Source organism: Notamacropus eugenii, chromosome 5 (assembly GCF_028372415.1).
Source record: "Notamacropus eugenii isolate mMacEug1 chromosome 5, mMacEug1.pri_v2, whole genome shotgun sequence".
In the NCBI taxonomy this organism is placed as follows: domain Eukaryota; kingdom Metazoa; phylum Chordata; class Mammalia; order Diprotodontia; family Macropodidae; genus Notamacropus; species Notamacropus eugenii.
In genome coordinates, this window is record NC_092876.1 from 29,286,045 (window position 1) to 29,309,107 (window position 23,063).

Sequence of the window (23,063 nt, forward strand, 5' to 3'; positions counted from 1 at the left end):
ACCGAACCCCAGCTCCGGCTGCCGCTGACACCGCTGGAGTCCTGGGCCTCGGAACCGCCGGACGTGCGCCTGGACCGCCGCCCCCGCCGCCCCCGCCGCCCCCGCCGGGCCCTGGACGAAGGCTCGGCGAGAGACCGGTCGGGCGCTTCCCTCCATCACTCCATCGGACACCCCCGGACACCCCCTCCCAGATGTGCACTTTCCACCCCCGGACACCCCTCCCAGATGTGCGCCTCCCTCCCCTATCCTGACACCCCCCTCCCAAATGGAGGCTCTCGCTTCCAGATGTGCGCCTCCCTCCCCTCGCCCCCTCCCAGATGGAGAGGCTCTCCCTTCCAGATGTGCCCTTTCCTTCCCCCCACCCCAGATGTGCAGGCCCCGCGCAATGGGGGGATAGGGAAGGAAGGGGGGCGGCCGCCCCCAGGCCTTCGGAGATGCAGCGCCCCCCGCACCTGGGGACCTTTCTCGCCTACACAGCGAGGTCTCCTGGAGCCCCGGAGCCCAGCCGCTAACCAGCCTCGACCTCCCTGAAAGGGAAAGCACCGGAGCCTCTCGGAGCAGTCCCTCCCCGTGGCGACTTCCCTGCCTCGTCTAGCCATCCCGTCTGGGGTGTGTGTGTGTGTGTGTGTGTGTTCGTGTGTATATGTGTGTGTCCATGTTTCCTATTTGGAAATAAACTCATCCATTCCCTGGCCTTCCTGTGTGTGAATTAGCTCAATGTCTGCGCCGCCCGGGTCTGGGAGGGGGCTTCCCACCGTTGGCTGCCACCTCCTAGCAGGCCGGCCCTCTTTCGGGGGAAAAGATGCCATTTTCTAGTCTTTGGCCTTTGTGGAATCCCTGAGCTACGTGGGCATCACCTGGTCTCTAGCCTGGATGGGATTTGAGCGCCCGGTGGGGTCCTTAGCCTGAGATTTCGGGGCTCAGCATGTCCCTCAGCTTGGAAAAGAGCAGGTGAAAGCGTCCAGGGTGAAAACAAGGGGTACGAGAGGCCTGATTAGATCCGGGAAAGCAGGCGGGAGTACAACGCAATGCCCATGTTGGGGGAGATTGCTGACGACTAGGCCAGGCCTGACGAGGGTCGGACAATAAGGAGGGACTTCCGTGTTGGGCCTGGGTGGGAGATGGATAGCGCCATCCTTTCAAGGCCTCCCAGCTACCTGATGCTACCTTCTCACCTTCACCACCGGTTCACCCTGGGAAGAATATGTGCTTAGAGATCTCCAAGTGGGGAGGAAACCTTGCGGTACAATAAACTGCGGGATATAACTGAGCTCATTTGGCCCAGCCCCATCTCAACTTTTGCAGAAGAAACAGGTCGAATAGTTTACGGAGGTTGCTGTTCAACAAGTGAGACAAGAAACGGGCTCATTTTCTGCCTATGAAGATGGAAGGCTGGGATTGCCTCCAGCTTCCTGGAGGATGAGGAGGCTGGAAGCCCACAGGGAGACTGCCCTTCCCCCCTCCTCACCGAGTACCCTCCTTCCTCCCCCTCCCCCCGCCCTCCTATCTAGACCTGTACTATCACAGGCTCCTCTGGCAAAAGAAGTTAAAGGATACCCGAGGGAAGGGCGCTGCGATTGTTTTAAATGGTAGGGGACGAGAGAAGGGGGTGGCGTTGGGGGCATATTGACTGTCTACCCCTTACCCTCATCTGATGAGAAAAGTCACCCGCGATATGTGACGATTTTGGCTTGAGGAAAATCGCTGAACCTCCCTGGGTCCCAGGGTTGCTCACGAACCACATCACTCACCTCTGGCATGCCCAAATTATGCGTGTGTGCAGTCTCTGGAGGGTCTCTCCCAGCCCCAAGTAGCCATTCCTAACACAGGTGTAAGCACTACATGCCATTGATTACACGCTGGACACCAAGGAAATTGTATTTTTTATTTTTACAATGAACGTTTATTGAATATTCAGTCCTAAAGGAAGTTATTTTTTATTCATCAAATGAAAGAAGCAAAGGCAACTGAATTTTTCTAAGTAACTAAACTTAAAATACAAATTTTAAAAACTGCCTATTTTTTCTAGTGATTCATTTATTTTTAGTTTTCAGCATTCACTTCCACAAGATTTTGAGTTAAAAATTTCCCCCATCTCTCTTCTCTGTCCACTCCAAGACAGCATATATTCTGATTACCCCTTCCCCCAAATTGCCCTTCCTTCTATTACCATCCCCTGCTTCTTTCCTCCCTTTTCCCTCTATTTTCTTGTAGGGCTATACAGATTTCTATATCCCATTGCCTGTATGTCTTATTTCTCAGTTGCATGTAAAAATTTTTAACATTTGTTTTTAAAATTTTCAGTTCCAAATTCTCTCCCTTCTTCCCTCCCTCCCCACCCATCCCCACTGAGAGGGCAAGCAATTCGATATAGGCTATACATGTGTAGTTATTCAAAACACTTCCATAACAGTTGAGAAAGACTGTATTTCCCTCCATCCTATCCTGCCCTCCATTTTTTCTGTTTTCTCCTTTGACACTGTCCCTTTTCAAAAATGTTTGCTTCTGATTATCTCTTCCTTTCATTTGCCCTTCCTTTTATTACTCCCCCTCTCTTATTACCTTTCCCCTTACTTCATTGTAGGGTAAGATGGATTTTCATATCCAATTGAGTGTGTTTGTTATTCCCTCCTTAAGTGAAATCTGATGAGTAAGGTTCACTCATTCCCCTTTTTAAAAGCTTTTTATTGATCTTTTATGTGAGATAATTTCCCCTATTATATTCTATCTCTCCCTTTCTCCTTCTCCCAATATATCCCTCTCTCATTCCTTAATTTTATTTTTTAGATATCATCCCTTCACATTCAACTCACCCTGTTCCCTCTGTCTATATATATGTCTATATATGTATATGTATACATTACATATGTACACATACACAAATATGTACATATATACACATATGCATATGTGTGCATGTGTGTGTATGTGTGTACCCTCCAACCATCCTAATATTGAAAAAAATCTCATGAGTTACAAATATCATCTTTCCATGTAACAATGTAAACAGTTCAACTTCAGTAAGTCCCTTATGATTTCTATTTCCTATCTACCTTTTCATGCTTCTTTTGATTCTTATATTTGAAAGTCAGATTTTTTAATCAGCTCTGGTCTTTTCATCAAGAATGCTTTAAAGTCCTCTATTTCATTGAATATCCATTTTTTCCCCTGAAGTATTATACTCAGTTTTGCTGAGTAGGTGATTCTTGGTTTTAATCCTAGCTCCTTTGACCTCCAGAATATCATATTCCAAGCCCTCCAATCCCTTAATGTAGAAGCTCATGTTATCCTGATTGTTTCCACAATATTGAAATTGTTTCTTTCTGGCTGCTTGCAATATTTTCTCCTTGACCTGGTGTAACAGAAAGCACCCCAACAAACACAGGAGGGCCTGCTATCACAGGTTCTTTGATTTGCTTTTATAAAAGGAAAGTAACTTTTGAGGGGTCAACAACCACTTTAATCAAGCACATGTATCATTCACTTAGTTCAGGGGGGAAAAGCCAACACCCTGAACTTCAGAGAAAATACAGAGAAATCAAAATCAACAGACATGCTTCCAACTGTCTGACATAAGCAATACATACATCATAGATCAACAGACAGATCCAGCTATCTGATTATTACATACATACATAGTTACCAGAGAGAGAAGCACCAATATCTGGGTTTTCAAAGCCAGGGACTCCTTAGCTTCCCAGAGTCTCATCTGGCCACACACACACTTCTAATCAGTAAGCCCCCCAAAAAAACCTCATCTCAGAGTACTTAGTACTCAGAGGACATCACAATCCTAAAGAATTAGTGCCTCATTAACGAAAGGTGTGGACTTTGCTACAAATCTTCCCAGGTCCATTAATGGATGGGGAAAATCTTTCCATTAAGAGGCAAAATTGTATTAACAATAAGCAAAAATGCATTATCAATATACCTGGGAACTCTGGAATTTGGCTACAATATTCCTTAGGAATTTTTCTTTTTGGGATCTCTTTCAGGAGGTGCTTGGTGGATTCTTTCAGTTTCTATTTAACCTTGTGGTTCCAGAATATCAAGGAAATTTTCCTTGATAATTTCTTGAAAGATTATGTCTAGGTTCTTCTTTTGATCATGGCTTTCAGGTAGTCCAATAATTTTAAAATTATTTATCCTGGATCTATTTTCCAAGTCAGTTGTTTTTCCAATGAGATATTTCACATTGTCCTCTATTTTTTCATTCTTTTAATTCTTTGCAATTTCTTGATTTCTCAAAAAATCATTAGCTTCCATTTGCTTCATTCTAATTATTAAGGAATCATTTTCTTCAGTGAACTTTTGGAACTCCTTTTCCATTTGGCCAATTCTGTTTTCTAAGGCATTTTTCTCCTCCTTGGCTTTTTGAACCTCTTTTGCCATCTGGGTTAGTCTATTTTTTAAGTTGTTACTTTCTTCAGCATTTTTAGGGGTCTCCTTTAAAAGCAAACTGTTGACTTGTTTTTCATGATTTTCTTGATTTTTCATCTCATTTTTCTTCCCAATTTTTCCTCTACTTCTCTTACTTGATTTTCAAAATTCTTTTTGAGCTCTTCCATGGCCTGTGACCAATTCATATTTTTCTTAGAGGCTTTGGATGTAGGAGCTTTGACTTCACTGTCTTCTTCTGGTTGTATGTTTTGATCTTCCTTGTCACCAAAGTAAGATTCTATAGTCAGATTTTCCCCCCTCTGTTTGCTCATTTTCCAAGCCAATTACTTGACTTTTTAATCTCTTTGTCAAGGCAGGACTCTGCTTTGGGGTGGTAGTGGTGGTGGTGGTGTACACCAAGTCCCAAGCTTCAGGGGTTTTGTGCAGCTGTTTTCAGAGATAGGGACCTGTAAATTTTCAGCTCTTCCAAGGTGGTGTGATCAAAGGAGAGGTGTTTACTTCTCTTTTGGCTTGTGCTCTGGTCTGTGAGTGACTTCAAGCACTCTTTTCTGCATTGGAACTGTGAGGAGGATTCTCCTCCCCACAGCCACCACAAGGTCTGCCATGCCAGTGCTCCTCCTCACCCCAGGAGCACCACCCAGGATTGTGACCCAGATCAAAGCACAGGCAAAACAAGAGAATCCTTCCTCAGTACCAGCAAAAAAGATCCCTGAAATCCCCTTCTGATCAGTCACTCAATTTCCCCACCATCTGTGAGCCTGAGAGCTCCCAATGCATGCCCTGCTGCTGCTGCTGCCACTGCCATCACCCTGGGGCTGGGACCTGACTACGCTCCTCTCACACAGGTCTGACAGACTTTTCCTACTTACCTTCTAAATTGTCTTTGATGTTGAGAAGTTGTCTTTGGGATTGAGAAATCTGGAAAACGCTGAAGCTGTCAGTGATTCATTCTCCTGAGGCCTGCTCTGGCCTGTCTGTGCTGGTGTGGTCCAAGCTGGACAGTGCTCCTCTCCCAGCCCAATACAATAGACCTTTCCTGTTGACCTTCCAGGTTGTCTTCGGCTGGAGATTTGTTTCACTCTGTCATTTTGTGGCTTCTACTGCTCTAGAATTTATTTGGAGTCATTTTTATAGGTATTTGGAGGAGTTTGGGGGAGAGCTCAAGGAAGTCCCTGCTTTTAATCTGCCATCTTGGCTCTGCCCCAAAATATTACTTATTTTAAAAAAAAGCTATTAGGGGACAGCTGGATCTAGCTGAGATTCCTAGAGAATGGAGATTTTTGTCTCTAAGGCAGATAAAGCTGCACCCATCCCCTCCATGTATAGTTGTCAAGAGAACACTGGCATTTTGATGCCCATTCTCCTTCTTTACAAAGCTCCTTTACCTTTTGTCAGCTTAGCCTACCTCCCACACCCTGGTCCTCCCCTGTTTTTAAAATCTGGTTCACAGCTTCTTGTCTTCCAGAACTCTTCCTAGTTTGACTCTTTAGTTACCACCACTGCCATCCCATGGGGAAGGAGATGTGCCCAGTGGCTCAAGTTCTGGGTCACTGGCAAGGGTCAGCTACACTTCTACTACAACAGCCAGAGAGGGAGCTCTCAGGCTCTTTTGGGTACTGGACATCTGAGATCAGGGGAGCCCTTGGGAGGAGCTAAGCCAGTGTTTCCTCTTCTCCCCCTTTTCTGCCCTCCCTCACTTATAAACCAGAGCAGCTCCAGTTGATAAAAAAGGAAGAGCTGAGCTCAGAGCCACCGTTACTGGACCGAGATGGAGCCAAGTAAGTTTTCCCTTCTCTCTGCTCCTCTGTAATCCCTCCCTTTCTTCAGTCTCCTCCCTGCCTTTGTCACTGTCTTCACTTTTCTCTGTCTTTCAGTTATGTCTCTCACTCTCCCTTTCTGTTTTTCAATACCGCTCTAACCATATCCCTTCGTCTCCTTTCTCTGTCCCTCAGTATCCCCTTTTGTCACTTCAGTTTTCCTGCTCTGTCCCTGTCTCCCCTCTCTCTGTTCAATCCTTCCTTTCTGTCCTCTTTCCCTTCAGTCTCTTCTCTTTGCCCCTTAGTTCCTACTCTCTCTGTCCCTTCAGCCTCCCCATCTCTGTCCCTCAGTCTTCCCTTTATATCTGTCTCTCTCCCATTTCTGTCTCCCTTTATCTATGCCCTTCATTGTCCCCTCTTCCCTCTCTATCTCCTTGTTTCTGTCTCTCATTTCTCTGACCCTCACCTTACTTTTCCCTCTCAGTCTTCCTCTGTTTTAGCCCCTTCATCTCCATCCTCTGGTCCTGTTACCCCTTTCTGTGTTCCTCCCTCCCCCTGTCCCCCTTTTTATCCCCCAGGATCCCTGTGTCTGTCCCTCAGTCTCCTCCCAGCTCCTAGTCTTCCTTCCTTCCTTCCTTGGATGCTTCTATTTCTGCCTGTCAGTCTCACCATGTCTTTGCCCTCCAGTCTCTCCCATGTCATACATTCTCCCCTCCATTTCGGTCATTCCATTTCCATTCTCTTTCTCTGTCTTTCTTGGTTCCTTCTCTCTGCCTCTCTTTTTAAAAACACATTTTAATTTCCACTGACGAGTGTAGATATTCAAATATGGAAACAACAGTATAAGAAGTGAAGAAAAATAGCATGGCTTAGTGGTTAGAGGACCACCTTTGTCGGTGATACCTAGTGGTGTGTGGCCCTGGCAAAGTCCCTTCAGCTCTCAAATCCCCTGGGGTATCCCTCAGATTGGTGTTGCTGAGCTGCCTTGTTGAGGTAAACCTCTTTACCAGAATTTCCTTCCTGGGCTGAATTCATAGGTATGGGCTCCATCCATGACCTAACCCTGATCACTAACCCCGACTACAAAAAAACTAAATTAAATAACACAGCAATAACCTGAAAGACGAAACAGCCCGACAAGATGGTGCTTGGCTGTAGAAAGGGGAAAACGGAGTATAGGGGGCTTTCGAGGCAGGGGGAAGGGGAGGGTGGAAAGAAGGAGATGGTTATGCAAGGAGCTGTAATTTCATCAACCTTCCTGCCTCATATCTCCTTCCTACAAAGAAACTGGTACTGTCTATGACTCGGGGCGGGGGGGGGGGGGGACACCTTTATCCTGCACTTTCACAGCCAGTCAGGCTCAGAAGAGAGGTTCGAACTCAGGTCTTCCTGACTCCAACCCAGTCCAGCCCTTTATCAGATGGCAGGTTTCCTCTGCAAGTTTTCTGCTATTCGCAGTTAGTTAACCCTCCCCCCAAAGATGTGAGTATTGATGTTCACATAGCAGCACCCATATCATCCTTGTTTCCATGTTTTCTGTGTGTGTGTGTGTGTGTGTGTGTGTGTGTGTGTGTGTGTCCCGTTACTGGAACATTATGTACCTGGAGGTGGAGTGTTCTACTTCACCAGGCCACTAGATGGCAGAGTGGATGGAACATTAGGCCTGGTATCTGGAAGAAGACACGGGCTCAAATCCCACCTCAGACCTCTGGGCAAGTCACTTGACCTCAGTTTCCTCAACTGTAAAATAGAAATAACAACAACACCAACCTCCTAGGGTTGTTGTGGGTCTCAAATGAGAGAATATTTGTAAAGCACTTAACACATAGAAGGCTCTATAGGAATGCCAGCTGTGATAATGGTAGCACAATAACATTCCCTTCCTTGAAACATAACATGATCAATTTGGCAATTTTCCATTGATTAGACAAAAGTTGTCTGTAGTTCTTGCTGCAAAGGAATATTTGTGCACAGCTAGGTCTCACTTCTCTTTTCAGTGCCATCATTGGGGTATGTATGGTGCTAGCCATGAAGTTACTTATTGGGTCCAACACACAAAGAGTTCTGTGTTCCTTCCCCCAAGTCAATCAACCAAGATGAACTTATTAAGGAGCTGATGTTGGCTAAGCAAAAACTAAGGTGGAAGCATTTCCTGACCTCGAGAAGCTTATAGTCTGGCCATGCCTAGGTATAGAAGTAAAGTGATTACAAGTTGATTTTTTTTTTTTGGTGCAGATCAGGAAAGAATTCACATGGAAAAGGGAGCTTGAGCTGAGTCTTGAGGGAAGTAGGAGTTTGGAGAGAAATTCTGTCTTCTACAGGAAGCTGTTCCTGACCTCTCTTAATTCCAGTGCTTCTGTTGATTATTTCCTATTTATCCCGTATATAGCTTGCTTTGTGTGTATTTGTCTGCATGTTACTTCCCTCTCCCCCCATCAGATTGTAAGCTGGTTGAGAGCAAGGACGGGGTTTTGCCTCTTTTTATATCCAGAGCATTTAGCGCAGTGCCTTGCACGTAGCAGGAGCTTAATAAATGCTAATTGAGTGAGTGAGTGCATTCCCTGAATGGTGTACAGCCATTGCAAAGGTATAGGGACTGGAGAGGGAGGACAAGTTATAAGGGACAGTAATAGGTCCAACATGGCAGCACATAATGTTTATGGAGGAGAAGAGCAATAAAACAGGAGAGGTGTGTCGGGGATGAGTGGACAAAGGTATTGAAAAATGCCAAACAGAAGAGTAATTTTTGATTCTGGAGGAACTAGGGAGTCACTGAAGTTTTTTGAATGGACTTTGGGGACGGTGACATAGTCAGATCTGTACTGTAGGAAATCACTTTGGTAGCTGAGCAGAGAAGGAATGGGAGAGACTTGGGTCAAGGAGACCTATTTGGGGGTCATTGGTCCAAGGTGTTGGGTGGTGGCTGTATGGGTACAGAGAATGGGATGGATATAAGAGATATCACAGAGGTAGCAATGGCAACCTTTGACTACTGCTTGGCTATGTGGGGTGAATGAGAGAGAGGAGTCTAAAGTTGTAGACCTGCGTCGTTGGAAGGATGGTAGGACCCTCCACAGTAATGAGGGAGTTCAGAAGAAGGCTAGATATTTGAGGAAATATGATGAATTTTGTTTTAGACCTTGTGACATAGGCCTGGCTCACTCTTCCCAACCAGGTAGGCTATATCTACCCCCTCAGGACTCTAGGATACCTTGATGAGTTTGGGGATTCTTTTATCTAATGCCATCAGATATCAGTGATCAGAAAAAATAAAAATGTTTTGCTCACATTAGTCCAGCCAAGCTCATATCCACACATGGTAGACCTGCCTGATGAGTTCACATCTCAGTTACTGCTGGCCAAAATTTACTCCCAGAGGTTGTTTCTTGGGGGTATTGGCAGCTCTGGAATACTGGGATGTCCAGATGCCCTCCTGACCTTTCAAAACTCACAAGATGGGAGGTTCTATCCCCTTCATCTAGAATGGAAAAAAATCAATATGGAGGTCAAGGTCTGGGGCCTTCCATTCATAGGACCCAGAGTATAAAGAGAAATTAAAGATTAATGAGAGAATGAGGGTGATAGCGGGAGCAATCTGCTGAAGAGGACAGGAGAGGAGGGGATCAGAGATGCCCAGAGAAAGACCATGGATACAGTACTGGACTGGAAGTCAGGAAAATCTGAGTTCAAATCCAGCCTCAGACACATAGTAGCTGTGTGACCATAGGTAAGTCACTTAACTTCTGTTCAAAGAGGGAAAAATGAGAGAAATAACAGCTCCTCCATCCCAAAGATGTTGTTGTAAGGACCAAATGAGGTATTTGCAAAGCCCTTAATACCTGCACATAGTAACCACTTAGTAAATGCTTATTCATTTCTGTCTTCATCGGAGACATAAAGGAAGAAATAATAGGTCAAGAGGAGATAAGATGAGATCCACAACAAATGGCCCCTGTTTTCTCAATAAAAGAGGAGTCCCTTACCCTCAGCTGAGAGGGTCATGAGAGACTTGAGGAGAGTTTTGGCCCACCTTCAGTGGCAGGAGTAGAAGGGTAGGCTGACCTCAGTGAAGACCCTCTTGGACTTGGATGACATCAGTTTGCTATTTAACCAACATGGTTATGGTGTGTTACCTCTTCCAGTCTGACCACTTCATCAGCAGATGGTGAGCAGAGGAGGTGGTAGAAAGTGGGAGCCATGCAGGGTTCAGGCCCAGGGAGTGAGGTGTGCAAGAAGACAGGCCAGGGTGGAGCCGAGCTGGTGAACCCCACTGGAACACTGAGGCAAGGGGGATGACCTGGGACATGGCAAGAGGGAGGGGAGGTCTCAGTGAGGATGAAGAGAAGGCAGAAGAGGAGGAAAGACAGAACCATGAGTTTATACATGGGCAAAGGAACTTCAGAATTCTGGATGTTGGAAGAACCCTTGTGGGTGAGAGTAAGGTAAAGGGTGGGACTATCTCTATGTACAGCTGGACTTGTTGTATCATAGCTCCGAGAGTAATTTCTTCAATTTCCTGCTTTTCCAAAGTCCTATCAAGTTTGAACTTTCTTATTTTTGACTATATTAGTCGTCGTCATCGTCATCGTCATCATGATCATCTCTAGCATTGAGGTAATGCTTTACAAATATCTCATTTGGTCCTCCCAATGACTCTGGGAGTTAGGTGTTCTTATTATCCCAACTTTACAGATGAGAAAACTGAGGTAGACAGAAGTTAAGCTTCATGGGCATAAGGTGGTGTCCTGAGCATGTTTTCATGGGTCTTTCTCTGATTGTTAGAGTCTGAACATCTTTTCAGATGGTTACTGATAATTTCCATTTTTTTGTCTTCATGAATCCCCCTACTTCTCCCTTATAGAATGGAATTCACTTTTACAGCTTTGTGTGAATTCCTTGTAGATCTGGAATGTCATGTACAACCTATATCTGATTGCTTACTGTTTCAGGGAAGGGGAAGAGGAGAGATAGAATTTGGAACTTAAAACTAAAAAGCGAATATTTAAAAAAAATGTTTTAAAATGTAATTGGGGAAAAATAAAATATATATTAAAAAGAAAAAATAAAATAGAATGAACTTCAAAAAAATATTTGGAATATCAGATTAGCTGAAACATTTGTGGCAATTTTTTCCTAATATGTTTCTTTCCTGTTTATTGCGTAGCTTGGATGAAGAAATTATTTTTATGTAGCCAAACTCAATTTCTTGCTCTGTTTTGTTCTGGTCCCATGATTTCATCAGTATAGGGAACTTCTGATGTGGAAACTTCCTCCCCTCTTTTATATTAGCCACTGATACTCAAACTATAATCTTAAGAAGTTAACTATGGGCATTACCCCAGATTCAGTAACTTCTCCATTATACAGTTAGTGCGTGTCCAAGATGGACTATCTTCCTGACTGCAACAGCAGCCCTCATACTACATGACACTGCTTTTCTCTCTCTCATGTCTTTTGCCTTTATATAGCTAAAATTTTAGTTCTCTCTCCTTGCTAAGTCCTATAGATCTTTTCTTTTTCTTTTCTTTTCTCTTCTTTCTCTCTCTCTCTTTCTCTTCTCCTCTTCCATCATCGTCATCTCCTCTTCCTTCTTTTTCTTTTCCTCCTCCCTCATCTTCTTGTTCTCCTTCTCCTCATTCTTCTCCTTTTTCTCCTTCATCTTCTCCTTCTCCTCCTCCATCATCATCATCAATCTCCTCCTCTTCCTTCTCCTCTTCCATCATTATTGTCATCATCATCTCTTTTTTTCAAAATTCAGATCATTAATTTATTTGGAATTTATTATGTCATGTCGTTCTAATACCAATTTTTGCTATACTGCCATGCAATTTTCTTGAAATTCTAAAATTAAATATTACAGTTCTCTCCTGATATTTTCAGATCTTAAATTTATCTGACACTATTGTATGGTAGGAGTTTACTTCTAATTCCAGATTGTCTATTTTGTTCTTAATCTGTTTTGTGTCTAATATTGTATAGTTTCAATTATGACCATTATATTATATATGTAGCACTTGGGCTCTGGTTTTATTCTTCTAGACCTGACCAGCACCATTCAGTTGGGTCCTCAGAGTATGGCTGGTTCTCCCTTCAGAGTTGTAGGGATAACCTCAAGGGATTGTGGTCTGTTCTCCAATACTATTGCTCTTAAGCCCCACCTGGTATGTTCTCCTCAATATCAATCATCAGATATCTCTCCAATACCATCAAATCAGTTGATAGCTCCTTAATATCAAGTAACCAATTGATAGAAATCTGCTTTTCAAAAGTGATATATTCTGAGAAGTGTAACAAAGACATAAATATGAAAACATCCCCTGGAACCAAAGTGCCCTCTTCCCTCTACAGGCCTGCTTGGTCCCTGGGGACAATGGACTTAGACTTAACTTGGTGACTACCAAACATTTGTTCCTTCTGGGAGTGGCATGACTGAGAGACAAATTGCTTCCCTGCTAGCAGGACATGGGGGCTCAATTCCCTGCTGGGCTGAGTCAAGCAGGTCACTCTTCAGAGCTGGCTCCACAGTTGGACTTAATGCTGTGGTTACTGGCAGGCACTGCTGTGGACTACAGTGGTTGGACCTCTGGTGGCTTGTCTGATTTTTTGAAGCTTAAACTGATCTAGTCTCCCAGTACGGCTTCACTTAAGATCAGGAAACAAAAAACACTACGGAGACAAGACACATTGACACCATGCTTTCACAGACAAATGGTGGCCACGTAGGAAAATGAGCTCTACGCCCCCTCTACCCTTCCCACCTATAGGCCTACAGAAGTTTTTACCTTGCTCATAGCCAAGTAAGAGGGAGAGTTTGTTAGGTTTTTAGAGTCTTTTGTATTCATCACCAACATCAACAAGAATTTATTAGGTACGTGCTAGAATGGAGACACCAAGAAAGCCTGAGTTGTGGTCCTTGACCTCAAGAAACTTACATCCTACCCAGGCAGTTCTGACTCATCAGCTTAACGAAAGGTTTTTTGTTACTACAGCAAACTGACCGGAAAGAGAGAGAACCGTGAATGCCTTGAATTGGAGAGGGAGAGGAAAGGGTCCTTCCACCATGCGTTGATTATCATTATTTAATTTAAAGGAAGTCATATAGTTCAGGGAAATAGATGTAGTTCAAGGACTCTGAGCTTAGAGGCAGAGGACCTGAGCTCGAATGCAGCTCTTCCACATCCTGCCTTCTAGATTTTGGGTGAATCACTTAACCTCCGTGGGCCTCAGATTCCTCATGAGTCAAACAACAATCTCCAAGGTTCCTTCTACCTCCAAATCTAGGATGCTAGGATCTCTACGCGAATGTCCTTGTCCCTTCTTGTTCTCTGCCTTGTAATTCCTGTATGGAACTCTTGACCTTTACTTCTTCCAGATATAATTCATGATCCCAGAACCAAAATTCTTGGTTTACCCAGACCATATTCAACCTCTTGGGAATACTTCAATAATCATGTTCTTTGGTGTGTGTTCCAAAGTAGGAATTCCTCTGCTAACATGAGAGTCTGACACTTTCCAAAGTCTCTTGAGAAAGGTGTTCTTAGGAGCTCCAGCAAGCATTCAGGGGGACAAAACATTAAGTTGAGGGTAAGTAGAGGCAGCAAGGTGGCATGATGAATAGAGAACTGGAGTTGGAGTGAGGAAGACTTGAGTGCAGATCTAGCCTCAGATATTTCCTAGCTCTGTGACCCTGGGCATGCCATTTAACCTCTCTCTGTCTCAGTTTCCTCACTAATGAAATGGGGATAATAAATAGCATGTACCTCTAAAGGTTGTTGTGAAGATTAAATGAGATACTATTTGTGAAAAAGTGCCTGGCACAGAGTGGGAGCTTAATAAATGCTTGTTTCTTCCCTCCTTTTCTTCCCTTCCCTTCTCTTCCTCTCTTCTTTCCTCCCTCCACTGAGGACTTGGACTCACACATATGAATAAAAACATTCCCTTTCTATCTCCAGTGGATCTTTTCTCCAAGACAGCCACACAATCTTCCAGACTTAGAATTCCACCCTGAAGACATCTTCCCAGGAAGGGAAGTCTAATAAAAATTTAAAAAAAAATTTTTTAATCACATCATACCGCTGTTTAGAGGACAGCTGATCTCTAAGGAGATCCCCTGCCCTCAAGCAGTCTGGGTTTAGTTTACCCTTGTGAAAATACTTTTGGAAAGTTCTAGAAGTTGTTTCTGATCCTTGGATTTGCATTAAAATTAGAGAAACATTACCAAGATTAATCATTATCAGGTGGAAAGGGAAATAAGCCAGAGATATAATTCGTGATGTTGGCCTCTAACAGGAAAAGATAAATGCAAACAACAGTTGATTGTTTTGCTCTTGGGGAGTCATGTCTGGCTCTCCTATCTGAGATTTTCTTGGCAAAGATCCTAGAGGGGTTTGCCATTTCCTTCTTCTGCTAATTTTATAGATGAGGAAACTGAGGCAAACAGGGTGAAGTGACTTGCCCGGGGTCACACAGTTAGTAAGTGTCTGAGGCCAGATTTGAACTCAAGTCTTCCTGACTCCCAGAATAGCATTCTATCCTCTATACTACCTAGCTGCCTCTATCAACAATATGGAAACCTAGTAAATTTTACCTAAGTCTTACACATTATTTAATTTCCACTTGTCTCTTCATCTGAGACCCCAATATTTGGCTTCCATGGTATATATGGGACTTTTCTGTCTTCAACCTCCTTGAGATCTTTGCCCATCAACTGATCTCTGGGTCAAAGGCATGGTTGCTTTAGGAACACTTTCCCATCAGCATAAGTTCAAATTGCTTTTCAGATTGTTTGATCAATGAACAGCTCCATCAATAATGTATTAATGTACCTGTGTTCAGGTAGCTCTTCTAAAAGTCTCTTCCCCTCTTTTGTTACCTTTGCCAATTTTCTTGGTATGAGGGTCACATTAGCCTTGTTTTCATTTTGCCTATCTCTTACTATTCATGGAGCCGTCTTTCATATGGTTGTCAGGTTTTTGCATGTCTTCTGTTGAGAGGTTTGTTTACATCTTTTGACCACTTAATCTTTGGAGAATGATTCTTGGTCTTGTATATTTGTGTTAATTCTCTTTTTTTTCTTTTGGAGATTAGAATATCATCAGATATATTGATACAAACAATTTTATTTTACCCAATTAACAGTTCCCCTTGACAGCTAAGTGGAACAGTGGATAGAGTGCTGGAACTGGAGTTAGGAACACCTGAGTTCAAATCTAGCCTTTGGCACTTCCTAGCTGGATGATCCTGGGCAAGTCACCAAATCTCTTTCAATCTCAGTTTCCTCAACAGTAAAGTGGGGATTACAATAGCCCCTATCTCAAGGGGTTATTGTGAGGATGAATTGAGAAAATATTTGTAAAGCACTTAGCACAGTGCCTTCACTGAGTAGGTTCTTAATAAATGCATGTTCCCTTCTCTCTCCATTTCTGCTTGCCTTTGCTGCATTGGTTTTGTTTGTGTGAACATCGTTCAGTTTTGTGTAATTGAAATTAATCTCTCTGCTTCTGGTCCTCAGGTCCCCTCCTTGTTCTTCAGTCTTTCTCTTTGTAAGTTTCTTCCTCTGTCCTTTAACCTCCTCTCACTCTACTCTGGCCCTCAGCTCCTCTTCTGTACAGCTCAGCCCCTCTATCTCTGCTTTCCTTGTGTTTCTGTTCTCCCCTTCCCTGGTCCCTCTGTCTCCCTCCTCTCTGTCCCTTAGCCTCGTCCATTCCTTCCCCTTCCCCTTTCTCTGTGACCTTGGTCCTCTTCTCTCTAACATACTCCCCCTCCCTGTTCCCCGTTGCCCCTTTTTCCATCCCTTGTCCTTCTTTCATCCTTCAGTCTCTGCCTTTTTGTATCTCTCAGTGTCTCCCCTCTTCATGTTCCCCTCTGTCTCCCCCTCTCTCCCTCACCTCCCTGGCTCCTTCCTAACTCCCTCTAGACTTTAAATATAGCTTCCTCTGACTCTTTTTCTGCCCCACCTTCCCTTAGCAGCCCCTATTTCCCCCCTCAGTTTCTCCTCTCTACTTCCCTCCATCCTTAACCCTGTCCTCTCTTTGTCCCTCAGTTCTCCCTTTTGGTTCCAAACTCACCCTCTTCTCTTGACCTCATTTTTCCTTCCATCTTTCAGTCTTTTAGTCTCCAGTCTGAAGCTCAGGCTTCCTGAAACAAACTCACAGCTTCCTAGAGGCCCAGAAATTCCCTTTATGATGACCTCAACAATAAGTGCTTCAGCTTTGCTTGGATTCCTCCCATGGGGGAGCCAGGGCTGAGGCTGGGGAGGATAGCCTGCTACTTTCTAAGGTGTCCTATTCCATTTTGGGACAGCTTTTATCATCATGAAAGTTTTTCCTTGTCTTCATTTTTCCCATGAATCTATGATCTTGTCCATGTGGATGCTTTTTCCTGAGGCACAAATCCAACATTTCCATACCTTTTTGCCAGCCTGATCAGAGAATCTCAAAACTTTTGATTTAGAAGGGACTCTAATTAAAACATTATAAATTAATTTAAAATTTAATTCAATTAAAATTTTTAATTAACTTAAAAGTATTCGCTTAATTAGTTTTTATGAACATTTTAAAGTATTTTATTGAGATAGCTAAGTGACCTAGTGGGTATAAAATGTTAGATTTGGAGTTAGGAAGACCTGAGGTCAAATTTGGCCTCAGACACTTACTATCTGAGTGATTCTGAGCAAGTTGCTTCCCCTCTGCCTGCCTCAGTTTCTTCATCTGAAAAATAGGGATAATAATACATCTACCTCCCAGGATTGCAATGAGAATAAAAGGAGATAGCCCATATAAAGTGCTTTGCAAGTCTTATAGCATTATAAAAATGCTAGGTGTTATTATTTAAAAATCTTTTTCATTTTATTTTTTTTCACAATCACACAGAAACAAAATTTTTAACATTATTATTTTTTTTTTTAAATTTTGGGCTCCAAATTCCCTTCCTTTCCTCCCTGCTATTCTCCTTGACAAGGCAAGCAATTTGATATGGATTATGTATGTGCAGTCATGCAAAACATTTCCATATTAGCCATGATCTGCAGACCAAAAAAACCCAAGGATAATGAAGAAAGCAAGAAAAATCTGCTTCAATCTACATTCAGATGCCATCCGTTCTTTTCTCTGCAGGTGGATCACTAGCTATTATTGATAGTCTTTGTTAAACAATGGTATCACTCCTTCACTCCCTAGAATTTCCCCTCTTACCTAAGACATAGTTTGGCAAAACAAAGTGAACCCATTGAATGTGTCCGACAACAAATGCCTCATTCCATGTTGGTATCCCACTACTTCAACAATTACAGGAGGGAGGTGTGAGAGTGTGGAGGTTAGGACATTTCTTTCCTTTCACAGATCTTAGTTTGAGAGCTGGAAGGGACCCCAGTGATCATTTAAAACCCAATCCCCTTATTTTACAGATGAGGAAACTGAGGCTTGGAGGCAGAGTGTGACTTGGTCAAAGTCCCTTGAGTAGTTAAGTGACTGATGGAGCTGGGATCCAGCCTACACTTGCCTCTTTGTCTCCTCTCTGCTCTGCTCCCACAGGACAGCCTCGAAGGCAGTTGTCACCCCACCCCCACCCCTTTACATCTTCTCTCCTCCAGGTTAAACAATTTCAGGTTTGTTTATTTTTCCAAGCCCTCCTCACTGGCCCTTGACTCAAGTCTCTTCACCATCCTGGTTTCTCTTCTCTGCTCATCCTCAGCTTATTAATGTGAAGGACCCCAAAGTGAAGCCGAGCTTCCAAACAAGGCCTGGGGTGGGGCAGTGTTGGGCAGGACCATCAGTTCCCTTATTCTGGACTCTGCTTTGCTCTCGCTGACTGTGTCATGCTTCTGACTCATATTGAGACCAAAAATCTGCGTAACACTTCCCTCTCCATCTTCATGTGAACTATAACCTAGTGATGCTTCCTTTTCTTCTCTTGTACACAGGAAGCTGATTTCCTTGGACCCAAATATAGAACCTTTTATTCATCTCTTATCATTCAGGGTTTACTCCCACCCCCATCCCAGGATTTGACCTATCATTCCCACTTGACTCATCATTTATTTCATTTCATTGCCCCCAGAGATTTACCCCATCATTCCAACTTATCTTTTTATTTTTTCCTCTTTTTTAAAAAATTAATTAGCTTTCAGTTTTCACTTCCATAAATCTTAAATTTTCTCCCCTTCCCTTCCTCCTCCCTCCCTGAGCCAACATGCAGTTTTATATGGGTTCTACACGTTGTTATTGTTGTGTTTATCCTTTGTTGCTGAAAAAGACCATGACATCAGAGAAATGATGGCATGACCTGCACTTTCATTCTTATTAAACACATTTTCACATTAGTCATGTTGCACAGAAGAATTCAAACAAATGAGAGAAATCATGAGAAAAACAAAACATTCTCCATTAAAAAACCAAAAAGAAGATAGTCTGCTTTATTCTGAGATCCAATTCCATAGTTCTTTCTCTGGATGTGGATAGCATTTTGCCTCAAGAGTCCTTTGGGAATGTTTTAGGTCCTTGAATTGCTGTGAAGGACTAAGTCTACCAGAAACAGTCCTTGCACACTGTAGTTGTTACTGTGTATGATGTTCTCCTGGTTCTGCTCCTTTCACTCAGCATCAGTTCATATATGTCCTTCCAGGCCTCTCTGAAGTCTTCCTGTTTGTCACTTCTTATAGTACAATAGTATTCCATTACATTCATATACCATAACTTGTTCAGCTATTCCCCAATTAATGGACATCCTCTTGATTTCCTGTTCTTGGCCACCAAAAAGAGAGTTGCTATAAATATTTTTGGACATGTGGGGCCTTTTCCCATTTTTGTGATCTCTTTGGGATACAGTCCTAGAAGCGATAATGCTGGGTCAAAGGGTATGCACATTTTTATAGCCCTTTGAGCATAGTTCCAAATTGCTCTCCAGAATAGTTGGATCAGCTCACAGATCCACCAACAATGAATTAGTGTTTCAACTCTCCTATATCTTCTGCAATATTTATCATCTTCCTGTTTTGTCATGTTAGCCAATCTGACAGGTGTGATGTGATACCTTAGAGTTGTTTTGGTTTGCATCTCTCTAATCAATAGTGATTTAGAGAATTTTTTCATATGACTATAAATAGCTTTAATTTCTTCCTCTGAAAACTGCCTGTTTATATCCTTTATCAATTGGGGAATGACTTGTATTCTTATACATTTGACTCAGTTCTCTATATATTTTAGAAATGAGGCCTTTATCACAGACACTAGTTGTAAAAATTCTTTCCCAGTTTTCTGCTTCTCTCCTAATCTTGGTTTCATTGGGTTTGTTTGTGCAAAAACTTTTCAATTTAATGTAAACAAAATAATCCATTTTGTACTTCATGATGTTCTGTATCTCGTTTGGTCATAAATTTCTCCATTCTCCATAAATTTGACAAATACATTATCCCTTGCTCCCCTAATTTGTTTATAGTATCAGCCTTTATGCCTAGAACATGTACCCATTTGGACTTTATTCTTGTGTACGGTGTCAGGCATTGGTCTATGTCCAGTTTCTGCAACACTATTATGCAGTTTTCCCAGCAGTTTTTGTCAGACAGTGAGTTATTATCCCAGAAACTGGGGTCCTTGGGTTTATCAAACAGTAGACTGCTATATTCATTGACTACTGTGTCTTGAGTACCTAACATATTCCTCTGGTCTACAATTCTGTTTTTTAGCCAGTACCAAGTGGTTTTGATGACTGTTGCTTTATAATACAATTTTAAAACTAGTAGGGCTAGGCCAGCTTCCCTAGCATTTCTTTCAATTAAATCCCTTGATATACTAGAACTTTTTTTTTCCAGATGAATTTTTATATTATTTTTTCTAGCTCTAGAAAATAATTTTCTGGTAGTTTGATTGGTATGGCACTGAATAAGTAAATCAATTTAGGTAGAGCTGTCATTTTTATTATATTAGCTCAGCTCACCCATGAGCTGCTGATGTTTTTTCAATTACTTAGATATGACTTTATTTGTGAGAAAAGTGTTTTGTAATTGTGTTCATATAGTCCCTAGGTTTCTTTTGGCAGGTAAACTCCCAAATATTTTATAGCGTCTGTCGTAACTTTACATGGGATTTCTCTTTTTATCTCTTAGTGCTGGGATTTTGCAACTCTTTTAAAAAATATCTGACCACTTACCTATTTAGTAATAGCTGTTTGTTTTAGTATTTGTGTCATTTCCTTATATATCTTGGATATCAAAATTTTATCAAAGTTGATGCAAAGATTTTTTTCTACTCAATTTTTCTTCTTATTCTAGCTGCATTGATTTTATTTATGCAGAAATATTATAATTTGATGTGGTCAAAATTGTCTATTTTATATTTTATGATCCCTCCACCCCTCATTTAGTTGAGTTTTCCTTCAGTTACAGTTATGAAAGGTATGTCTTTCCCTTTTCCCCAAATTAAAAAAAATGATTTGACTGTGTTTAACTACATTTAATTCAAATGGATCTTATTGTGGTATATGTGGTATAAGATGTTAGTGTACACTTAATTTCTGCCCAGTTGTTTTCTAATTTTTGTGTAACTTTTTGATGAATGGGGAATCTTTCCCCCAGTCATTTGTGTTTCAAAGTTGTTGAACCCTAAGTTGCTGAGTTGGATAATTCCTGAGAGTTACTTCCCTAGTCTTTTTCACATTTGATCTATTCCTGATGAAACCAAACTCTCTTTGTCATCTCCACTTCCTCTTTCCTTCCCACAATTTTGAGAGAAAATGAAGTCAAGCTTACTGGTCCATAATTTTCATAATCCATTCTTTTCCCTTTTATTTTTCTCAATGAAAATGAAGGCAAAAGTTAAACTTTCCTCCAGTCTTGTATTATCTCTTCCATTCTCTGCAATCTTTAAAATATCAGTGGCTTTCAAATATCAAATAATTGTGGCTCAGTCATCACATAATGTCAATTCTTTCAGGACCCAAGGATGTAGTTCATCTGGACCAGAGACCAAAACTCATCGGAGGTTTCTACCTCTCTCTCTCTCTCTCCATCTATCTATATCTATATCTATATCTATATCTATATCTATCTATCTATCTATCTATCCATCCACACACATATACATATATATTCTATTTACACACATATGTATAGACAAACTAGAGTCTCCCTTATCTGTACTAAAACTTTTGGGACACCCAGTATTTTGATGACAACTCACTTTTTTGTTGTTGTTGTTTTCTCTTTGTTCAGCCAAATAATTTCCGTTGTGCTTCCCCCCCTCTCATTTCTGGATTTCCCCACATCATTACACAAAAAGATTTTAGGAGGCCCAAATGAGATATTTGTTAAGTACTCTGCACACTTTAAAGAGCTTTACAAATTCCAGTTTGTAAATTATTATTATTAATTAGCCTCTAGTCTGAGGATGACTTCATTCCCTGAGCCTTCTCCTGCATTTCTACTGAGAATGTTTATAGATCAATGCAAGAATATGCTGATAAATAACCAGACTCTGGGGAAGGGGAAGTGGGAATTCTGACCTCACACTCTGAAGTTTAATCTGCATTATTTTTATACTTTCTTAAGTGTAGACTGTTAATAAAACAAGAAATCAAGTCCTGATTTGTAAGGCCTAAGGATTTCTGAGGTATAAACGTCTACAATATATAATAAGCTCTAGTAAAGGCTACAGCTAATTCCAAGTCTATCTATTCTTACAACTCAAAACCACCCACCACCCCTTCTCCTTTCCTCTTTGTTTTGAACGAATGGATCTTTCAGAGTAATAATTCAATCTAGAGTTATGTTCTTAGCACCTCACACATTCTGGAACAGAGTATTAATAGTAATAATATAGCATTTATATATATTTGCAAAACACTTTACAAGTATCTCATTTGACCAGCACAACAACCCTGGGAGGTAGATGCTATTATCCCCATTTAACAGTGGAGGAAACTGAAGCAGACTTAAGTGACTTGCCCAGGGTTACATAGCTAGTGAGTGTCTGAACCTGGATTTGAACTCAGGTCTCCCTGACTATTTCTGTCCCTGTAGCTACTCTAGGTACTTACTAAATGATTGTTGATTGATTGATTAATTCCATCCCATCAAGTCTTACTGATAGCTCTGGGGCCATAGTAGTCACCTTTCATGAATGTTTCCTTTCCTTGCTTGTTATCTATATGTGGCACATTCACAAAGGGACATCTGAGATGACGGGTTTAATTGCTGACTCTTTTGTTGGATTTTCTCTCTTGTGAACTCCTAGATATCTTTACTGCATTGTTTGTTTTTTAATTTACTGATGTCCTTTCAATTGATACCATTTTCCTTTCTGAAAATCGCTCTCTTCCTTCTTTCCCTTTCCCCTTGCCATTCCTTGTAACAAAGAACAGAAAAGGAATATAAAATCAGTCCAGTCAAGCCAATCACAAATGAGTAGTGCCTGACAGCACATACAATGGTCCACCCCAGTGGTTGTCGACCTCTTCCAATATTTGAGGGAAGTGTACTTTCTCAAATCTTCTCCTGGGTCAAGTTTGGTCATTATAATTCCATATTTTTCTTTGCTATTATGGTAGTGGTGGTAGTGGTTTCTGCTTCCATTGAGACTTTGTGTAAATTGTTGTCTGAATTTTCCTCATTTCATTTTGTATCAGTTTATATAAATCTAGCCTGGTAGGTCCACAGGTGCTGGGATAGTGCACACTCACTTTTCTGTACTCAGGAATGTGGATTAGACTGGATTTAGTCCTGGGGATCCTGTCTTGAATGAGAGTTGGGGTTCTCTTTTTATCATACTTTTTGAATCACTATACTCCTACCTAGTGCTCCAGAGATAAATCTATTTATAGCTTAAGTTATGACTCATGTCAAGGGCTTCCCCAAAAAAAGGAAGAGTGAAAAGGTATCCAATATGAATCAGGAATATGATAGGTAATTTTCTT

At 41.9% G+C, this 23,063-nt stretch overlaps 1 protein-coding gene across 1 annotated transcript in view; it reads left to right on the plus strand.

Moving 5' to 3' along the window:
* Positions 1 to 6,081: 6,081 nt before the first annotated feature.
* Positions 6,082 to 23,063, plus strand: part of C5AR1 (complement C5a receptor 1) — a 29,906-nt gene continuing 12,924 nt past the window's right edge. The window contains exon 1 of the mRNA XM_072608122.1: positions 6,082 to 6,179. Coding sequence (XP_072464223.1) covers positions 6,170 to 6,179 — 10 coding nt within the window. The 5' untranslated portion in view covers positions 6,082 to 6,169. The remainder of the gene's footprint in view (positions 6,180 to 23,063) is intronic.